At 40.7% G+C, this 20,080-nt stretch overlaps 2 protein-coding genes and 1 pseudogene across 8 annotated transcripts in view; 2 read left to right on the top strand and 1 right to left on the bottom strand.

Moving 5' to 3' along the window:
• The window catches only part of LOC102415868 (zinc finger protein 665-like), a 323,254-nt gene that overhangs the window by 167,147 nt on the left and 136,027 nt on the right, over nucleotides 1-20,080 (top strand). The window lies entirely within an intron of this gene.
• LOC102411403 (zinc finger protein 665) overlaps nucleotides 1-20,080 on the bottom strand; it is a 33,425-nt gene that overhangs the window by 3,195 nt on the left and 10,150 nt on the right. For 4 of the 7 annotated variants that reach the window (XM_045163340.1, XM_045163338.1, XM_045163335.1 and 1 more), the window contains 2 exons: nucleotides 12,446-12,528; nucleotides 6,533-6,659 (listed from right to left, as the gene is read on the bottom strand). In XM_045163340.1, the coding sequence (XP_045019275.1) occupies nucleotides 6,533-6,659; nucleotides 12,446-12,460 (142 nt within the window). In that variant the 5' untranslated portion in view covers nucleotides 12,461-12,528. Of the gene's footprint in view, nucleotides 1-6,532; nucleotides 6,660-12,445; nucleotides 12,529-13,817; nucleotides 13,890-20,080 lie in introns of all 7 variants that reach the window. The other 3 variants (XM_045163336.1, XM_045163339.1, XM_045163334.1) reach the window with 1 other exon arrangement.
• LOC123330375 lies at nucleotides 7,958-8,342 on the top strand (annotated as a pseudogene).

The raw sequence follows: 20,080 nt of genomic DNA, 5'->3' as shown, positions 1-20,080 counted from the left end.
TGCCATTTCCTTCTCCATGGGATCTTCCTGACTCAGGGATCAAACCTGCATCTTCTGCATTAGCAGGTGAATTCTTTACCACTGAGCCATCAAGGAGGGCTAATCTCTAGCCATGCACTATTCTTAATTACCTAGTTTAATGGCACCAAAATAAACTAAATAAAGAGTGCTCTTTGTGTATTTATTGACTAGGGTCAGACACAATATTGCTGAAAAATGTTGCAATTGAAAAGCATACAAGATATAATGCAGTTGAGGTCTGACAGAAAACAAAATTCTGTAAAGCCATTATCTTTTGATTAAAAAATAAATAAAAATTTAAAAAGATATAATGTAGATAAAGTCATATCATAAATAACATGACAGAATATAGATATTACCTTTTTTAAACAAAAATACATTTTGAGTATTTACTATAAAACATGTACTACTGACAGCACTAATTTGCTTTAAAAGGCTTGAGGTAAATTAACATGTTTTTCTCTAATCAGAGCAGGGGACACACCCAATTGGTGCACAAAGTGGTAAGAGAACCATGATATGAATCTGAACCTACAGACTGAGAAAACTTATTTGTAAACATGACCACCCACCAAATGAATAGACTAGAAAATATTAGAAAAGAAAAGAACACACACACACACACACACACACACACACACAAGGAACTTGGAAAGAAAATGTCAAGGAAGATACAAGACAGAAGTAGTCTGTTTAACTATTATTCAACCATCCCATCTCAAAATGGGTTGTGAGTCATCATGGATGCACAGAGTGATTTAGGTCATGTCCTGAGAAACTTGTTCAATAAATGACCAGACATTATCTTTACAGTGAGAGTATGTAGAAGGTGGAGGGATGTGGTAGGTACGAACAATGTTTCCATCCATATCAAGGTACTATGTGAGGAATGGTCAGGATGAAGAAAGGGCCTGTGTGGAGCATAGGGTACACAGGTTTATGTCAGATATCAGCTTGTGACTCCATGTCTTTGTGAAAATAACTGAGAGCGCAAACTAATATACTGACCTTAAAAGAAAAGAACTGGTTCAGCAAGTTTATGGGCATTATACTATGGGTATGGGACAGAAACAAGAGAGATTTTAAAAGTGACTGTGATATATGGAGAAAGCAGGATAATACCTGTTATACTATTTACAATGTAATGTATCCAACTATGAATTTTGTTAGTTACAATGGAATGCTTATATTCAAGAAAAACATACACAATATTCCAGGATATTGTGTAAGAATCTTATTAGCAGAAATCAGAAGGAAAATCCAGGAAAAGGCTATCTAAACCTGGGTTCCTCTGTCAAGTATGATTAACCTCTCTATTGGACATTTATTTCATTTCTTCTTCCACACATGTTCATCTCAAGATTGAGGAGTATCAAAGAAAAGGAGGGATTGAAACTGACTCTGGAAGACCTTCCCAGTTACAAAAGCCTTTCTGAGGCATCCAACTCTTTTTTGTAGAAAAAGGCTTTATTCTCCTAGACCTTCCCTGAGTTCGAAAGAGCAGATTCAAACAGTTACTAATACATAAAAGGACATAAAAGGATCATACCATGATCAAGTGGGATTTATTGCAGGGATGCAAGATTTCTCAATATCCACAAGTTAATCACTATGATACACCACATTAACAGTAGAAGACTAAAAACCATATGATCATCAATAGATGCAGAGAAGGTTCTGACAAAATTCAAGTGCCATTTATGATAAAAAAAAACCCTTCAGAAAGTCAGCACAGATGGACCCTACCTCAACATAATTAAGACTGTATATGTCCAACACACAGCTAACATCATACTCAACAGGGAAAAACTGAAAGCATTCCCCTTAACAACATGAATAAGACAAGAATGTTCACTATTGCCACTTTTATTGAACATATTTTTGGAAGTCCTAGCCACAACAATCAGAAAAGAAAAAGAAAAATAAACAAAAGGAATTCAAGTTAAAAAAAATTAAAAAGAAGTAAAACTGTCAGTATGATGCTACAGACAGAAAATCCCGAAGATGCCACCAGATGACTACTAGACCTCATCAATGAACAGAGTCAACTTGCTGGATACAAATTATATAGAAAACTGCTGCATTTCTATACACTAATAATGATATATCAGAAAGTGAAATTAATGAAACAATCCCATTCACCATCTCATAGAAAAGAATAAAATTCTAAGGAATAAACCTACCTAAGAAGTCAAAAGAACTGTACTCATAAAACTATAAGATGCTGATGACTGATACCAAAGATGACACAAACAGATGGCATAAACATATACCATGTTCTTGGATTGAAAGAAGTAACACTGTCAAAATGACCATACTATCCAAGGCAATCGACATATTCAATGCAACCCTTATCAAATTAACAATGACATATTTCATAAAACGAAGAAAAACTTAATTTGTACCAAAATACAAAAGACTCTGATATCTAAAATGATCTTGACAAAGAACAGAGCTGGAGGAATCATGTTCCCTGAGTTCAGACTACACTACAAACGGACAATCAACAAAGTGAAAGTGAAGTCGCTCAGTCGTGTCCAACTCTTTGTGAGCCCATTGACTATAGCCTACCAGGTTCCTCTGTCCATGGGATTCTCCAGGTAAGAATACTGAAGTTGGTTGCAATTTCCTTCTCCAGCAGATCTTCCTGACCCAGGGACTGAACTTGGACCTGGGTCTCCTGCATTGTAGGCAGATGGCTTTACCGTCTGAGCCACCAGGGAAGTGGTATGATGGTGGCACAAAACAGAAACACAGATCGGTAGAACAGGATAGAAAACCCAGAAATAAACCAATTTACTTAGTGTCAATTATTCTATAACAAAGGAGGAAAGAATATAGAATGAAGAAGTCTCTTCAATAAGTGATGCTGGGATAAATGGAGTTACATGAAAAAGAATGAAATTACAACATTCTCTAACACCACATACAAAAATAAACTCAAAATGTGTTAAACATCTAAATGCAAAACCAGATACTATAAAATTCATAGTGGAAAACAAATGCAAAACACTGACATAAATGTCAGCAATTTTTTTTTGGATCTATCTCTTCGAGTCATGGTAATAAAAGCAAAATCAAACAAATGAGACCTAATTAAATTTAAAACCTTTTTGCAAAGCAAAGGAAACCAAAAAAAGAACAAAAATTCAATTTTTGAACCAGGAGACTATATATGCAAATGATGCTACCTATAAGGGATTTATTTCCAAAATATACAAACAGTTCATACAGCTTAATATCAAAACAAACAAACAACCCAATCAAAAACTGGGCAGAAGATCAAAACAGATATTTCTTCAAAGGAGACAAACAGATGGCCAACAGTCACCTGAAAAGATGTTTGACGTCTCTACTTATGAGGGAAATGCAAATCAAAACCACAAAAATGTATCACCTCACACTGGTCAGAATGACCACCATCAAAACGTCTACAAACAATAAATGCTTGAGAGGGTGTGGAGAAAACAGAACCCTCCTACACTGTTCGAAGGAACATAAATTGGTACTGCCACTTTGGAGACTAGCATGGAGGTTCCATAAAGAACTAAAAATACAGCTATCACATGAACCAGCAATTCCAATCCTGGGCATATATCCAGAAAGAATGAAAACTAATTCAAAATGATACATGCACCCCAATGTTTTAGCAGCACTATTTATACCAGCCAAAACATGGCAGCAACCTAAATGTTCACTGACAGACAAAGGGATAAAGAATATGTGGTACATATATACAAGGGAATATTGTGAAGTGGAAGTAGCTCAGCCGTGTCCAACTCTTTAAGACCCCATGCCCTGCAGCCTGCCAGACTCCCCTGTCCATGAAATTCTCCAGGCAAGAACACTGGAGTGGGTTGCCACCTCCACAGCATAAAACACAATGAAGTAATGCCTTTTGCAGAAATATAGACAGACAGGGATTATTCTAAGGGAAGGCAGACAGAGAAAGACAAATATCATAGGATATTATATGTTGAACTGAAATAAATGATACAAATGAACTTATTCACAAAATAAACTCACCAGCATAAAAAACAAAGTTATGGTTACCAAAGGGGATAGTACAGGATGCTTATGGGGGCAGGAAAGGGAGAGATAAATTAGGAGTCTAAATATATACAAACTAATATATATACAAAATAGATACACAACAAGAACATACGATATAATGGCTCAAGGAACTATACTGAGTATCTTGTAAACTGCTGTATACCTGAAACACAACATTGTAAATTAACTATACTTAAAAAGTGGAGAAGGAAATGGCAACCCACTCCAGTATTCTTGCCTGGAGAATCCCAGGGACACAGGAGCCTGGGGGGCTGCCGTCTATAGGGTGGCACAGAGTTGGACATGGCTGAAGTGACTTGGTGTACATGCATGCATGCATTGGAGAAGGAAATGGCAACCCACGTCAATGTTTTTGCCTGGAGAATCCCAGGGACAGAGGAGCCTGGTGGGCTGCCATCTGTAGGGTCGCACAGAGTCACACACGACTGATGCAACTTAGCAGCAGCAGCAGCATCATACCTAAAAAGAATGGTTAAAACAAAAACAAAAACAAAAACACCTCTTGTGCAGATGTTCAAAAGATGTTTCCCAAGGGTATAAAAACTACTAAATGGGGGAAGCAGTCTATGAAACAAGACATGTTGACAAAACTGAATACCCACCAGCAAAAGAATTTACTTGGAACATTATCTTACACTATAGACAAAAATGAACTCAAAATGGTTCAAAGACCTAAACCTAAGTTCCAAATGTATAAAACTCCTAGAAGTAAATGTGCAGGAAATGTTTCTGGAAATTGGACCCACAAATGATTTATCAGATATAACACCAAAAGCACAGGCCACAAAATAAAACCAGATATTAATAAATTGAACTATATCAAAATTAGAAACTACTGTGCATTAAAGTGCAGTGAGTTTGAAAAGACAATCAACAGTAAAAGAGAAAATATGTGGAAATCATACATCTGATAGTAAATGAGTACAAAGAATATTTCAAGAATTTTAAGACGGACTGATCACCAGTTCCACCATAGGGACCATTTCCCAATCAACCATCCAACGCATTGCAAATACAAAACAGAAACACTAAGAGTAACACAGAAATTTGAACTCAATGATAAAATAAAAAATACCTACAATGCCCAGAACAACAGTGCAGCCAATAGCCTCATAGATATGAGAATGTGAACTTGGACAAAGTTGTCCTGGGATAAATTCCCATACCATTTACAGAGGCTAAAATACATGGTCCTTGATACACATGAACAACACTGTCATGGTGCCCTTGACAGAGTCTCCAAAGCCAGAAAATAACCTGGAAAGATGTATCGGGCTCTCGTGATACTTTCTCTCTCATAATCCTAGAACATACTGACCACTCTACTGGATAGCTTCAAGTGGTGACTTGGTACAGAGCAAGAAAATAACATTAGGAATAGTGTCTCCATCACAGTTTTCTGTTACCTAGTAAATCCACTCCACAGAGACTCAGCAGAGGCTGCCAATTAAACATAGGTGGATTATCACAGCAAGGAAACCAGATAAAATTTCAGACCCTCAGGAATATATTTCAAAGAAATTTAAGAGGTAAAAGGATACAAAATAAGGAGAATGTAACATCAGGAACAGTTGACATTCCCAGACTGGGTAGGGCAGCACAAGAGTAAAAATAATACAACATGAAGGTCAGACATCACAGCATCTTGAGACGGGACCATGCGCTCAACCTACAGATGGCAAGCTAAGAGCCTATGAGACCCCTGTGCTCCCCTCGTAGGATCTAGGGTCAAAAAGACGATCTCTCTACCCACTCTCCTTACATTTTCCTAAGTAACAACCACAGAGGATCCAATCCACCAACTTGTCCCACTCCTAAACAGAAAAAAACAGCCCTTTTGAGATACTCGTTTTTCTTTATACATTGCAATTTTGTCTACTTTTACATCACTCCCCACTGTCCAGAGCTTTTTCTCATGCTCCAATGTGGAGATACTATTCAGATCAGAAACAGAAATTCTGCGACTCCCCTGGTGATCCAGTGGTTAAGACTCTGCATTTCCAATGCAGGGGATGCAGGTTTGATCCTTCGTCAGGGAACTAAGATCCCATATGCAGAATGGCTCAGCAGAAAAAAAAAGTAAACAAGCAAGCAAAAACAAACAAATAGATATTCAGCATTATCAGAAGAAAGAAATCTAAAGTGCTGTGCATTTTTTAAAACACTGAGCCAAAAGTCAAAGGTAGAAAATAGGAAATTGGGTTTTTTGGTATTTTTTTTATTTGCCAGTGAGCTTTCTACATGATTAAGCTCTGGGACAACCTCAGATATGACATGAAACAGACACAGCATCTGAAGAGGGTCAGTTTAACCCTGTGAAGCTGTGTCATGCCCCAGTCACCAGAACTCTCAGATGAAAGACATCAGGGCCTCCCAAGGGGGCACACAGGGAAAATGCAGATACCCAAGGGCAGCTCTGGAAGGAAGTCATCCTCACCCACAGATAGCAGGTTCCTGTACGTCTCCAGCATCACGTCCCTGTACAAGGCCCTCTGAGCAGGGTCCAGGAATACCCACTCCTCTTGAGTGAATTCGATGGCCACATCTTCACAGGTCAGTCGTTCCTGAAATGAAACCACGTGTCACCAAAAGGGCCATGAAAAGTTCTCATTTTCATGCAAAAGACAAAGGGTAGTAAGGGTTAAAGATTGACTTGGTTGAAGTGTGTGTTCTAACAGATCCATGAAGGGGTATCTGGAGAACTTATGGATCTATAATTTTAATTTCTTATGCTTTTTCCTAGTCAAGGCTATGGTTTTTCCTGTGGTCATGTATGGATGTGAGAGTTGGACTGTGAAGAAAGCTGAGTGCGGAAGAATTGATGCTTTTGAACTGTGGTGTTGGAGAAGATTCTTGAGAGTCCCTTGCACTGCAAGGAGATCCAACCAGTCCATTCTAAAGGAGATCAGCCCTGGGATTTTTTTGGAAGGAATGATGCTAAAGCTAAAACTCCAGTACTTTGGCCACCTCATGCGAAGACTTGACTCATTGGAAAAGACTTTGATGCTGGGAGGGATTGTGGGCAAGAGGAGAAGGGGACGACAGAGAATGAGATGGCTGGATGGCATCACTGGCTCGATGGACATGAGTCTGAGTGAACTCCGGGAGTTGGTGATGGACAGGGAGGCCTGGTGTGCTCCAATTCATGGGGTCTCAAAAGAGTCAGACACGACTGAGTGACTGATCTGATCCGATGCTTTTTCCTAAGACCTTATGAGATCCTCCAATTAATATGGATTTTTCATCATTGTTCAAAATCCATGAAATATATAAACATATAGCTCAACACTGTTTTGGCTATACAGAAGTGTCAGATATTATGTTCTACCCAGTGAGTCCAATTCATTATCTAGATGAGGTACAGCATGAGTGGTGTCTTCAGAGATGCCAAAATCCACGGCACTTTTAATGGAAAGGTCAAAATTTTCAGTTTTGATGTTGATAACAGCAGCAAGGACCAAAAGTGTCTAAAGGCTTCCTGTTGCTCTAAATTACTGTAATATTACTCTAAACATTAAATAAGTACTTTACAGGCAAGAACCTGTCATCAATTTAATAGCTCATTAAAGAATGATCTGTTCCCACCTTACAGAAGAAAACCTGTATCACAGACACTCTGAGAAACTCGACTCAGATTAAGAAGGTAAGAAATGTTACATGAAGCAGCTTAACTCAGAAGCTTGGGCTCAGCAACTGAAGCTTAAGCATCTAACAGTTAAGTAATACAGAGAACATTAAAAGTCCTTTGACAGAGGGCTCCTAAAGAAAACGTGAAAGAAGTCCAAGGTGAGCCTCCTCCCTGCCCCTCTGTCTTCTCTGCAAGGGGAGCAGCTCTCAGGCCTTGGGCCTTCATCCCTTGAAAATGGACACCTGTGCCAAGTTAGTCTCTACCCTCTCCCTGATCGGGAGAACCTCCCCCCTGTTGAGTGATCACTGTCCGCAGTGGTGGTGAAGGACTGGAGACACTGACTGATGAGAGCCACAGCAGCTTGGCAGCCCCAGGTCCCCGGACCATCTCACTTATTCCTAGTCACAGCTTCCAAACCAGTGCCATTTCAAAGGACTCTGACACAGCAGACAAGTTCCCTGCCACAGCAGGGGTGGCTGGGTCCAGGGCTTGAAGTGGGACTGTGTTCGGGAGCTTCATCACTGTTATGCCAGGAACCCTTCTCTCAAACAGTAGCTCTTCTAAGCCATGGGCTTGGCCCTCAAAGGCGATGGGGCTCTTTTGCCTGATGGTGGTCTAGCTCATCTTCTTCACGATGTGAAGGAGCTGTTTCCACCTCCCATAGTTCTTTCTCCTGTGTCTGCCCTGTATCTTCCCTTTCCTGTAACTCCTCAGGCAGCCTGGGGAAAGTGGTGGGCTCAGGGTTTGACAGAAGGAAAACAAATAAATATTGTATTAATATTAAAAAAAAAAAAGTCCAAGGTGAACAATGTGGAATGGCATGAAAGGTCATTATAGACGTGGATACAGAAACACAACTGTTAGTAATTTACTACTTAAAACACTAACAGGATTGTTTAGAAAACTCCAAGGCCACAGATTATACTGATAACATAATTTCAACTGAAAAAAAAAAAGGTGATATGTAGTTTTTAAATCATGATGTCTTCTATCTAAACCACAGACTTGCACATGCATGCATGCTTATATATAAAAAATTAACTGACACGAGGGGATTCATCTTTTGACAGATGTTTTGGACAATTTTATATCATCCTTTTATTTACATGTATTTCAACATCTTTCAGACGATAAAAATGTATCCTTTGTACTCAGCTGAGTTTGTCAACAGGATTCTATACTAGGCTACCAAAAGAAAACTGGTAAAAACATTAAAAAAAAAAAAAAAAGAATACTTGAACTCAATTCATAATAAAATTACCATATACAAAGATACAAATACAATTTTATCCATTTTAATTTACATAGCAAGGCATTAACAGAAGCCAAAGACTTTCTTTGCCTTTTTTTTCCCATTAATAAAACAGTGATTTGAAATTAGAAGAGTCATTAGATTATGACAAAAAAAATTATCACAATAGCAAAGTAAAAAAAACTTCTTGGAGAATTAAAAATCATGGCAAAAAAGAATATGGAAAAAAATATAGTTATTAAGCAAGACTATCTTAAGAAACATCATGATAGGAAGGAAACATTCAATACATTCCTTCTGAAATTAGAGCGGCATGAAAGGAGCAGTCCAGGGGACCTGTCTTTCACCAGTATACGATGCACATGAGCAGGGGCCACCAGAAGTAACAGGAAGAAAATCCCAGGGTAAGAGACACAGAGTTTGTCAGAGAGGTGAAACAGGTAGTACTCACGTTTGTGAGGACATGGAAAGGTGAAAAGTGAAAGGATGGAAAAACACAGAACATCCTAAAGAGAGCAGGGGAGACTGTTATATCAGACAAAATAAACTGAAGAAAAAAAAAAAAAAAACTGCAACTAGATAAATATTGTATAATGATAAATGGTCAATTTATCAAAAAGCTGTAACAAGTAAAAAAATATATACATCTAACATTAGATATCTCAGAAAAATGAATCAAACATTGAACAGGCATGTACAGACCACATGGCCCAACAAAAGCATAAAACCCATGTATCTCAAGGACACATGAAGCATTCTCTATGAGAGACCACATGTTAGGCCAAAATTAACCATCTTAAGAGACTGATACCAGAAAAGTATCTTCCCTAACAACAAGGAAATAAACACAAGAAGAAAAGAAAATTCCTCAAATGTGGACATTAAACAGATCATTCTTACACCACAAATGGGTGTAAGAAAAAAATCACAAATTTTTAAATACATGGATGAAAACGAAAAGACAACATCACAAATTTATAACACACAGAGAACACTGTACTAAAAGTAAAGTCTGAACTGTTAAATGCATACAGTAAAAAAGAGAAAAGATCTGAAATCTATTTTTAGACCTCTAGGAAGCAGAAAATGGAAAATAAACTAAACTCGTTTAGCAGAAGGAAACATGTAAATAAGAAAGATTAAGCCAGAGATACAACAGAAAGTAGAAAAATATAAAAATCAACAAACCAAGAGTTGATGTTTTGAAAAAAACTGTATAGGAAAACCCCCACCTAGACTAAGGAAAAGAGAAAAAAAGATTCAAGTAACTAGAAACAGATATGAAACAGGAGTGAATACAAATGAGGTCAAAGAAAGTTTCTAACGATAAGGAAGTACTATGACCAATAATGCCTATAAATGACAGAATATAGGAGATACTGGCAAATTCTCAGAAACATACAAACTCTTTTACTTATTAAGAAATAAAAAAAGTGAGAAGTGTTGAAAGTGAAAGTGTTAGCCACTCAGTCGTGTCTGACTCTTTGTGACCTCCTGGACTGTAGCCCACAAGGCTCCTCTGTCCATGGAATTTCTCCAGACAAGAATACTGGACTAGACAGCCATTCCTTTCTCCAGGGAATCTTCCGACCCAGGGATAGAACCTGGGTCTCCCTCACTGCAGGCAGATTCTTTATGATTTGAGTCACCAGGGAAGCCCATTATAACTAGAGAGATTTAAAAAGTAGTCAGAAACCTCTAAGAAAAATACAGGACCAAATTCTACCAAACATTTACAAAAGAATTACCACTAACCCTGTAATTCTATGGAGCAAGCATGATTCTAATAGTTTGCTGATTTCCCAAAGACACAAGAAAGGAAAACTAGAAACCAATACCCCTGATGAATACTGATGCAAAATTAAAATACTTGCAAACCAACTTCAACACATATTAAAAAGATCTGGAGAAACAGACACAGAGATCAGACGGAGGGGGGAGGGGAGGAAGGAGAGAGTGAGATGTATGGAGAGAGTAACATGGAAACTTACATTACCATATATAAAGTAGAGAGCCAATGTGAATTTGTTGACTGACTCAGGGAACTCAAACAGGGGCTCTTTAACAACCTACAGGGGTGGGATAGGGAGGAAGATGGGAGGGAGGGCACATATGTATACCTATGGCTGATTCATGTTGGTATTTGGCAGAAAACAACAACTTCTGTAAAGCAATTATCCTTCAATTAAAATAATTTAAATAAATAAAAAGATCTGACACCATAACCAAACGGATTTTATTCATATAAGGCAAGGAGAAGTCAACATACAAAAATCAATTAATATGACACACTACATTAACAGATTAAAGGGGAAAAAAACAGGATAATCTCGATGCAGGAAAAACCATTCGACAAAACTTTGACAACCTTTCAAGATGGAACACTCAACAAACTACAAACAATACATTATACCAACATCAACATAATAAATGCCATTACGAAAAGAGCACAACAATGGGGAAAGAATGAAAGCTTTTCCTCTGAGGCCAAGAAGAAGGCAAGGACGCACACTCTGCACTACAATTCAACAAAGCACTGAAACCCTTACAGCAATTAGATGAGAAAAAGAATTCAAAGGTGTCCAAATTGAAAAAGAAGTAAATTTATCTTCTTTCCCACAAGACAAAGTTTCATCAGTAAAAATCATAAAGAAACTTAAACATAAACATAAAGAAAACATAACGAAAATTACAAAAGAAAACATGCTATATGAAAGATACAAAGAAAACATAAAGAAAATTACAAAAGAAACATGCTATATGAAAAAAGATTCTTTAACAACCACACAAAGGATCAATCAACCAATTAATTCATTATCAAAACTGCCATGACAATCTTTATAGAAGCAGAATAAAACATGCTGAAAGTCATAGAACTATTCAAAGAGCAAACAGCAAAACTCTTGAAGAAGGAAGATGGAGGTCTTTGTATTTCAACACCTATTACAAGGCAATCAAGGTGATGTGGTACTGGTATAAAAACAAATAAACCAACTGAACAGAACACAGTACTCAGACATAATTCTTTGTGTATATGTAAAGTATACTCACAAGGATGTCAAGATACACAAAAGGGAAAGCACAGGCTCAACTGATCTGATTCCCAGATTTGACCAGCTATTGTGCATACTAACACTTGACTTCCACATGCAGTTTCCTTACCCTGGTTGACAGCAGACAGTGCATCCAGATAAGCCCTAAGCAATCCCTGCTGTCCAACAGCACTGAGACCCCATCGTCAACCTGTGGGTGAGAAGCCCTGCCCAGGATGCTGCCCAGGGGAGCCTCCTCACAAGGGCCAGGTCACCGGGTCATGGGGAGATGGGATCTAAGTGGAGACCACAGGGCCTGAGGGAAGGCCCTGGGTGAGTGTGCATGTACAGGAGGCACACAGGACACTCCAGAGTCAGACACGATCAGCGAGTCCAGAGAAGGGCATTTCAGGAAGGACAGACTAAATATGACCTTACCTGAGAAAGAGCCATGCCTCACTCCTTTTCTTTCCTCTTCCTTAACTTCAGGGCTTCCTCAGGCAACACGAGTCTTCAGAGGTCTATCAACAAAGTTGAAAACATGCTGTTTAATGCTTAGAGTCAACACATCCCCTTCCTGAGCCCCAACCACACACACAGCGAAGCCCTCTCCATGAAGAACAGACAGTCCCCTGTGGCCACTGTCTCAGGAGGGACTCAGGATAGTCAACTCCCGCAGAGAGACCACCATGGGACTTTCCCACACTTTCCCTCAGATCACACTTCCCTCCTGGTGAGGCCTCATGTACACAGCAGCAGGATGCACCTCCGCTGACCAGGCAATCTCCTTCAGGTCACACAGCAGGCCCTGATCCATCCCCACTCAGAACAGAGCATCCCCTCCTCAGCCAAGATCTCAGCCCTCAGGACCGGGAGGACTCAGAGTCCTGATGCTCAGTGAGGGATCCAGACTGGAATCAACTGGGGCATCTTAAACATTCTCAAGCTGTGGACCAACACAAACTACCTGAAGGGGAATCTCTGGTCAGAGGGTACAAAACATGTGTGTCGGGAGCCGCGTTAGGCATTACTGACAAAATGGAGGTAAGGCCCCAACCCCCTCTCCTTGTCCCGCAGGCATGGACCTGGGATGAAGGAGTTAGGTCTTGTGATCCTGATTTGTTTTTTCATTTCCTAGGTTGAGTTGACTGAAAAGAATGTTAAGGTGCTTATTGTCCTTGAGAGGAGCATGAGAAGGCACAAAGCCTTCTGCAGTTGTGCCCAGAGAAGAATCCATAAAGTTAACCATTGACATTTGTTCAAGGATCTTTACAAAGAGTGTTCCAGGATGAGCACGTAGGCTGCAGCTTGAGGCCATGGGAAGGATTGTCATCTGAGACCTATTTGTGAGGGAAATGTTTATGGCAAAGGACGTTTGCTGAATTTAGGGTTTAGGAATAATTAAGAATAGTTAGAAGCTAAAAATTTAAGGAATGTTGTAGTGCTAGCGTATTTTACTATAGCTTATAGAGATTAGGAATTTCAGAGATATTAATAGCTAGAAGCCATTTCAGGAGATAGTGAGCTTAGGATGCTAGGGGCAAACAGGATTTACAAAGATAAGAAATAAACTGAGGAATGTGGTATGCAGCCCAGACATAAGCATGAGTTACAATGTAATCACAAGTTAAAGTAAACAGGATTCTGAGAGAATCGCTGAAGCAGAAACTCTGTTTGAAGGGCAACAATGTTTTATGGAGACAATAAATCTGGGTGAAGGGAAACTTAAAATGCCCTGACCTCTGACCTAATGCTTTTGTCAAAGTATAAAAGAGAACCTGAAGCTTGAAATAAACATGCAGTCCCGTACCTTGAGTCAGAGGCTGCATCATTCTCCACTGACACTGCTCATCTCTTCAGGCTGATTCCCTGGCTGCTGGAGCTGGACTCCGGCACATGTGTATGCAAAATGCATCATCAATGAAACGTGAAGCCTGGACTGAGCACCATTCAGAGGAGAAAAGCACCCCCCACCTCTTTTTCTTTCCCAGCCTTACTAAGGTGTAACTAACAAAAATGGTATAAATATACTGTGTACAAACTGATCCTATCATAGACTTATACACTGAATAATTATTATACTCGAGTAAGTTACATGTCCACCTATGAGTAAACTGTATTATTTCTCTCTGGGCGAATTTCAAGGATATAGAAACACTACGGGCAGCATGCAGTACCTCAGATCCCCAGAACTTACTTATTTTACAACTGAAAATCTCTACTCTTTGACTACCAGTGCCCCATTTCTCCTTCCACTCAGCTCCTGGTAACAGCCTTATTACTCGATGGCTCTATGAGCTTGACAATTCTAGTTTCTACATAGTGTCTGTCCTCCTTTGTGGGGCTTATTTAACTTGGTATAATGTTCCCTAGGTTCATTCATTCTGGCATAAATGCAGGATCCTTGATTTTTATATTTATATACAGAGAAAAAATAGTTCATGAATATACAGTATATAATAAATACTTCCATACCACACTTTTGTTACCTATTCTTTTGTCAAGAGACATCTGGGTTGTGTCTATGCCTTGGCTACTGCAAATCCAGTCACACTCATGGGACTGTGGACATATCCCTGAAAAACTGATTGCTTTTCCTTTGGATATCTGTCAGAAATGGCTTTGACAGACTGTAGGCCTGTTCTATATTAATTTGTTAAGGAACTTCCATTTCATTTTCCAACATAGCAGTACCATTTACATTACCACCAACAGTGCAGTTAAGATTCCATGTTTTCTGTACTGTGCCTGTATGTGTGCTTATTTGGGGAGGGACAGGAGTGGATAACAGAATGCAGCCTGACAGCAAGACAGTTGCAGCTGCATCTTCTAGAGGACAAGCCTCCAGGCTGCAGATCACTGTGGCATTGCTGCCCTCTGATTTTTTGGAGCCATCCTCCCCTACATCACAGGACTTTATGACTCTTCTCAGGTTGGGCCCAGAGATCCCTACCGAGCAGGACCACCTTATAACAAGCATTCTGTGATCTTAACCTTAGTAGTCCTATTTTCCCAGCGGGACTCAAACAAACTTACAAATTTTCATGGTGTCCAACAGAGTGTCCACAGAGCCCACAATGAGCCTCTAACCCTCTTATACAAACACAAAGCATTCCAAGCCCTGATAACTCATGCATGAGGCAAATACAAAAGAGGACACCCAAGGATTCACAGACACAAGACCCCATATTTTCATTTACAGTGAGTGATCCAGGTCAAACACCGAAATTTCCAGACTATGAAAAAGACGGATCATTCCAATGATGCACATGGCCCACTGACACCTTAGCATCTTCAAAGGAAACACTCCAGATTCTCTTGGTATCTTCCCAAATGCACATGAACCTTTCTTCACCGGCAACCCCAAGTACACAATGATACCAAAGTTGATGCAAAAAATGACCTGAGATTTTCCCTGTTACTCTATGGTGCCTGCCTGCTAAAAGAGCCAACAAAACCCAGGGAGTGGAGTGGATGCTGGGGGCACCTGCTAGAACCAGCCCCTCAAGCCCAAGGCTCCCATCCTCCTGCACCCACAGGTGCCTGTGGGCTCAGCCCAGGCCACAGTTCTAACAGTGGAAAAGACTTGGCTGAATTCCACATCCTTCATTGGTGCTCACGTGTGGTCACGAGTTGTCAAATCAAACCTCTGCAGGCAAGTGTCAGCCTCAGCACTGCTGTCCTGGGAACACGAGCTAAGCATTGGAACCTCAAACCATTCCATGCGGGCTCTCCAATAAACCCGCTCCCAGGTTCTCCAGCCTGAACTGAGACATTCTTTTCCAACAGATCCACACCCGCCTTGTCCCTGCAACTACACTTGGGATGAGCGCACGCTCCATTCACTGGGCTCACCTTGATGCCCCCAAGTACTGCCACAAGCCTCCTGCAGACCCCACCAGGCTCCCTCCGCTTTCCCCATTTGTCTACCTCTCCTCTCTGCATGACTGGACTAAGCAAGGCTAAAGCACACCGGGGTTTCTTGGCAAAGGGGATCATAAGAGGAGTGCCCACGAGCTACCACCGAAAGGACACTGAACATTCAGTATGAAAATCAAGAGACTGGCCCTCCTGGGAAAGTCCGCCACCACCTGGGGACACTATGGAGTCCAGGTACAAAGGTATTTGAGATGAGGAAGTCTCAAAGCAAGGGTCTCCAGGTCTCATTATCTCCTGTTTTCTCCACCCACACCCACTTGGAATATATTCTACCTCTTGGGGGGTGCAGGGGGGTGGGGGTGGGCAGCGTCTCCTTCCTGCCCCATTAGGTTTTGGATTTCTGCTCATCCTTAGCACACTGAAATCACAATCGCTGACACTGAGCACATGAACTCCTAGATGGCACAGCTGCTGTCCACGATGGTGACTGGTCCCTGGATGGACAGAGCTTAGATCTGGGGGCTGCAGAGGACTAAACCCAACAGACTAAACATGGGGATATCTTAGCTCACTGCTTGAAGACACAAGTTCTGTAGGGCTTTTCAGGATTTCCTATATTTCTTAACCTTCCTTTTGAGTAATTAAGTAATCACATGGGGTAAAGATCAATTACCACTGAAATGTCCAGAACATGGGAAACATCTTCATCACCTGCCCTGTTCTCTTGGTCTTTCCTGAGGATTATTCAGCCCAACCCATAGTCCGGTCATCTAAAGACATTTCCAGCATCAGGTACTGCAGCGACACTGGGAAGAAGAGGAACACTATGAGCCCTAAAAAGAGGGGAACCAGGAAGGACTCAAATTAACCCATGAAGAAGGGCATTAATTTCTGCTGAGGGCAACTGATACAGAGGCAATAAACCTGGGTAACATGAGAGAGACTGTTAGGAGGGGATGGGGAGACCTCTCTGAGCCTAGACTTGAAGGGTGACAAAGGGCCTGAGCCAGGGTGACCTGAAGGTGAGAAAAGGAACTACGATGTCAGACAGAAATGGTTTTGGTATTTGGAAACAGAGAAAAGGTAAATGAGGCCAGGACAGGCTGAACCATGAGCAAAGGGTCAGCTCCCAGGATGAGGCTGGAGACACTTACAGGGCCCTGAGCTTGACAGAGGGCTGTGGAGCCACAGCAAGGAGTCAAGCGTTTGTCCCAAGAACACATGAAAGCCAGTGGAGGTCTGAAAGTCAGGACGTAAAAAAAAAATCTCCCTTCAGATTTAGCCTTATTCATAGAAGTCATCTAATTCTGAGCCTGTGATCCTGCCTCCATCCTACAGTTTTCCTTTTCGTTTTTCATTGAGGGAGGACTGGGATCTATTTAAAATTCTAATTACCACCAGAAACTCCCTCCAACCCAGAACTACCACACACAGACACATAGCCAATTTGGCTAATCATTTCAGGGGTCAGTGTTGCTCACGCTCAGAGTTTCCAGTCTAGTCTCTCATCTCCATGTTACAAGTGGGCTCCCTCAGGCCCAGAGAGAAGCCGTTTATGAGAAGGTCTGAGCTGAGTAAAGAGAACTGGGTATAACTGAATAATGAAATGGGAGGCTGAAGGGCAAGGGGGCCAAGTTAGTCCTTATTGCCCATCCCATTTAAGACCAGGAACATCTGTCATGTATCTGAGCAAAAGAAACTTTTCTTTCAAGATTGGGTCAAAGTGATACCAAGCAGATAATTCTTTATTATAAGACTGCAGTAAAATATTTTAAAAATACAGAATTGCAAATATATATCCACTGGTACAAAAAACAGTGTAAGGGGTCAGCTTAGAAATAGGATCTGAGCAATCTTTTTCAGTATGAATAGAGAGGCTCTGTTGGAAGGTTCCAGGTCAATCCAGCCCATCCTTCCTCATTTGCACAGAAAAGTAAAAAAGGGACCTGAGGGAAACATCTTCATATCATCACACAGCTCACTTTTTTTTTTTTTTTCCACTGATCATAGAAAATGGAGAAAACAGACCACTAGACTAACCAGTTAAACTAGGTGTTTTTTTTTTCTTTTTTTGAAAGGAAAGAATGAAGCATGTTGGGAGCCGCATTAGGCATTACTGACAAAATGGAGGCACGGCCCCAACCCTTTCTCTTTGTCCTGCAGGCACGGAACCAGGATGACGAGGTTAAGCTTTGTGATTCTGAGTTGCTTTTTCCTTTCCTCGGCTGAGTTGACTGAAAAGAATATTAAGGTGCTTACTGGTCTTGAGAGGAGCATGCTAATGCTAAGTCGCTTCAGTCGTGTCCAACTCTGTGCAACCCCATAGATGGCAGCCCACCAGGCTCCGCCATCCCTGGGATTCTCCAGGCAAGAATACTGGAGTGGGTTGCCATTTCCTTCTCCAATGCATGAAAGTGAAAGTGAAGTCGCTCAGTCATGTCCGACTCTTAGCGACCCCATGGACTGCAGCCTACCAGGCTCCTCTGTCCATGGATTTTCCAGGCAAGAGTACTGCATGAGAAGGCACAAAGCCTTCTGCAGCTGTGCTCAGCAAATAATTCATAAAGTTCCTCATTGACATTTGTTCAAGGACTTTTACAAAAGAGTGTTCCAGGGTGAGCACACAAGTCGCAGCTTGAGGTCATGGGAAGGATTGCTATCTGAAGCCTATTTGTAAGGAAAGTGTTTTTGGCAAAGGAGTTTGCTGAATTTAGGGCTTAGGAATATTTAAAATAGTTAGAGCTAAAGATTTAAAGAATATTGTAATCTTAGCATATTCTACTATAATTTATAGAGATTAGGGACTTTAGAGATATTAATAGCTAGAAGCCCTTTCTAAGAAATAGTGAGCAAGGATACTAGGGGCAAACAGGACTTAGAAAGATAAGAAATAAACTGAGGAATGTGGTATGCAGCCCAGACATTAGCATGAGTTACAAAGTATTCACAAGGACACCAGAGAAGTAAATAAGAGAATTGCTGAGGCAAGAACTCCTTTTGAGGGGCAACAATGATTTATGGAGACAACAAACCTGGGTCAGGGGGAACTGAAAATGTCAAACCCCTGACCTCATGTTTTCGTAAAAGTATAAAAGAGAATCATAAGCTTGAAATAAATAGGCAGTTCAAGAAAACTGAGAGGCTGTCCCATTTCACGCCGACACTGCTCACCCCTTCAGGTTGAATCCCTGGCTGCTGGAGCTGGACTCCGGTAGAAGCATTTTATTTTATTGGTTTTATCATGTTAAATGTTCTTTTATTTTCCAATTTCTCAAAGAAATGCCTTTAATTTCATAAGATCTAATGTCATACCTCCATTATTCTCTGGTAAAGAGCTGAGACCAGAAATATCCATTTGTGTGTGCACACATAACAACGTACAAACAATTCATGTCTTTGGTAAAACCACAGTTGAAAATATGTCTGTTTTATTACACGATGTTGAGAGGGTAACAGGCAGGAAGGCCAGGGGGTCTCCAAATGGAGGGAAAAGGCTGCAAGTGTCAGACATTTTTATCTCTCTTAAGCGGCAGGAGGAAATAAACTAGTGATATTTTTTTTTCTTCTCTATACAAACTTAAAAGGAGGTTTCTCTTAAAATACTGTGTTGTCATACTGACACCTGGGGTCAGACTCTCAAGACAATCAGGACTGAAGGTGCCCAGGGGTCCCCACACAAGCTCCTGTCCTAATTGCACCTGAGGAACCCCAAGTATTAATAACTGTGGGGGGCCAATCCGTCGATTTCTTTTTAGATACTGGGGCAAGTTACTCCGTGCTTACTGAAGCCCATGGCCCACTTCCCTCCCAATCCGCTTCTGTAATGGGACTGTCTGGATGAGCCAAAGGGTATTATTTCAGTTATTCTTTACACTGTAACTGAGATTCTGTGCTATTTTCACACGAGTTTCTGATTGTGTCAGAGTCTCCGTCACCCCTTTTGGGGAGGAATATACTGATCAGTTTTCATTCCGATCCCAAAGAAAGGCAATGCGAAAGAATGCTCAAACTACCACACAATTGCACTCATCTCACATGCTAGTAAAGTAATGCTCAAAATTCTCCAAGCCCAGCTTCAGCAATATGTGAACTGTGAACTTCCTGATGTTCAAGCCGGTTTTAAAAAAGGCAGAGGAACCAGAGATCAAATTGCCAACATATGCTGGATCATCAAAAAAGCAAAAGAGTTCCAGA

The sequence above is a fragment of the Bubalus bubalis genome, chromosome 18, assembly GCF_019923935.1.
Source record: "Bubalus bubalis isolate 160015118507 breed Murrah chromosome 18, NDDB_SH_1, whole genome shotgun sequence".
Classification (NCBI taxonomy): domain Eukaryota; kingdom Metazoa; phylum Chordata; class Mammalia; order Artiodactyla; family Bovidae; genus Bubalus; species Bubalus bubalis.
This window is presented reverse-complemented; position numbering and strand designations above follow the sequence as displayed.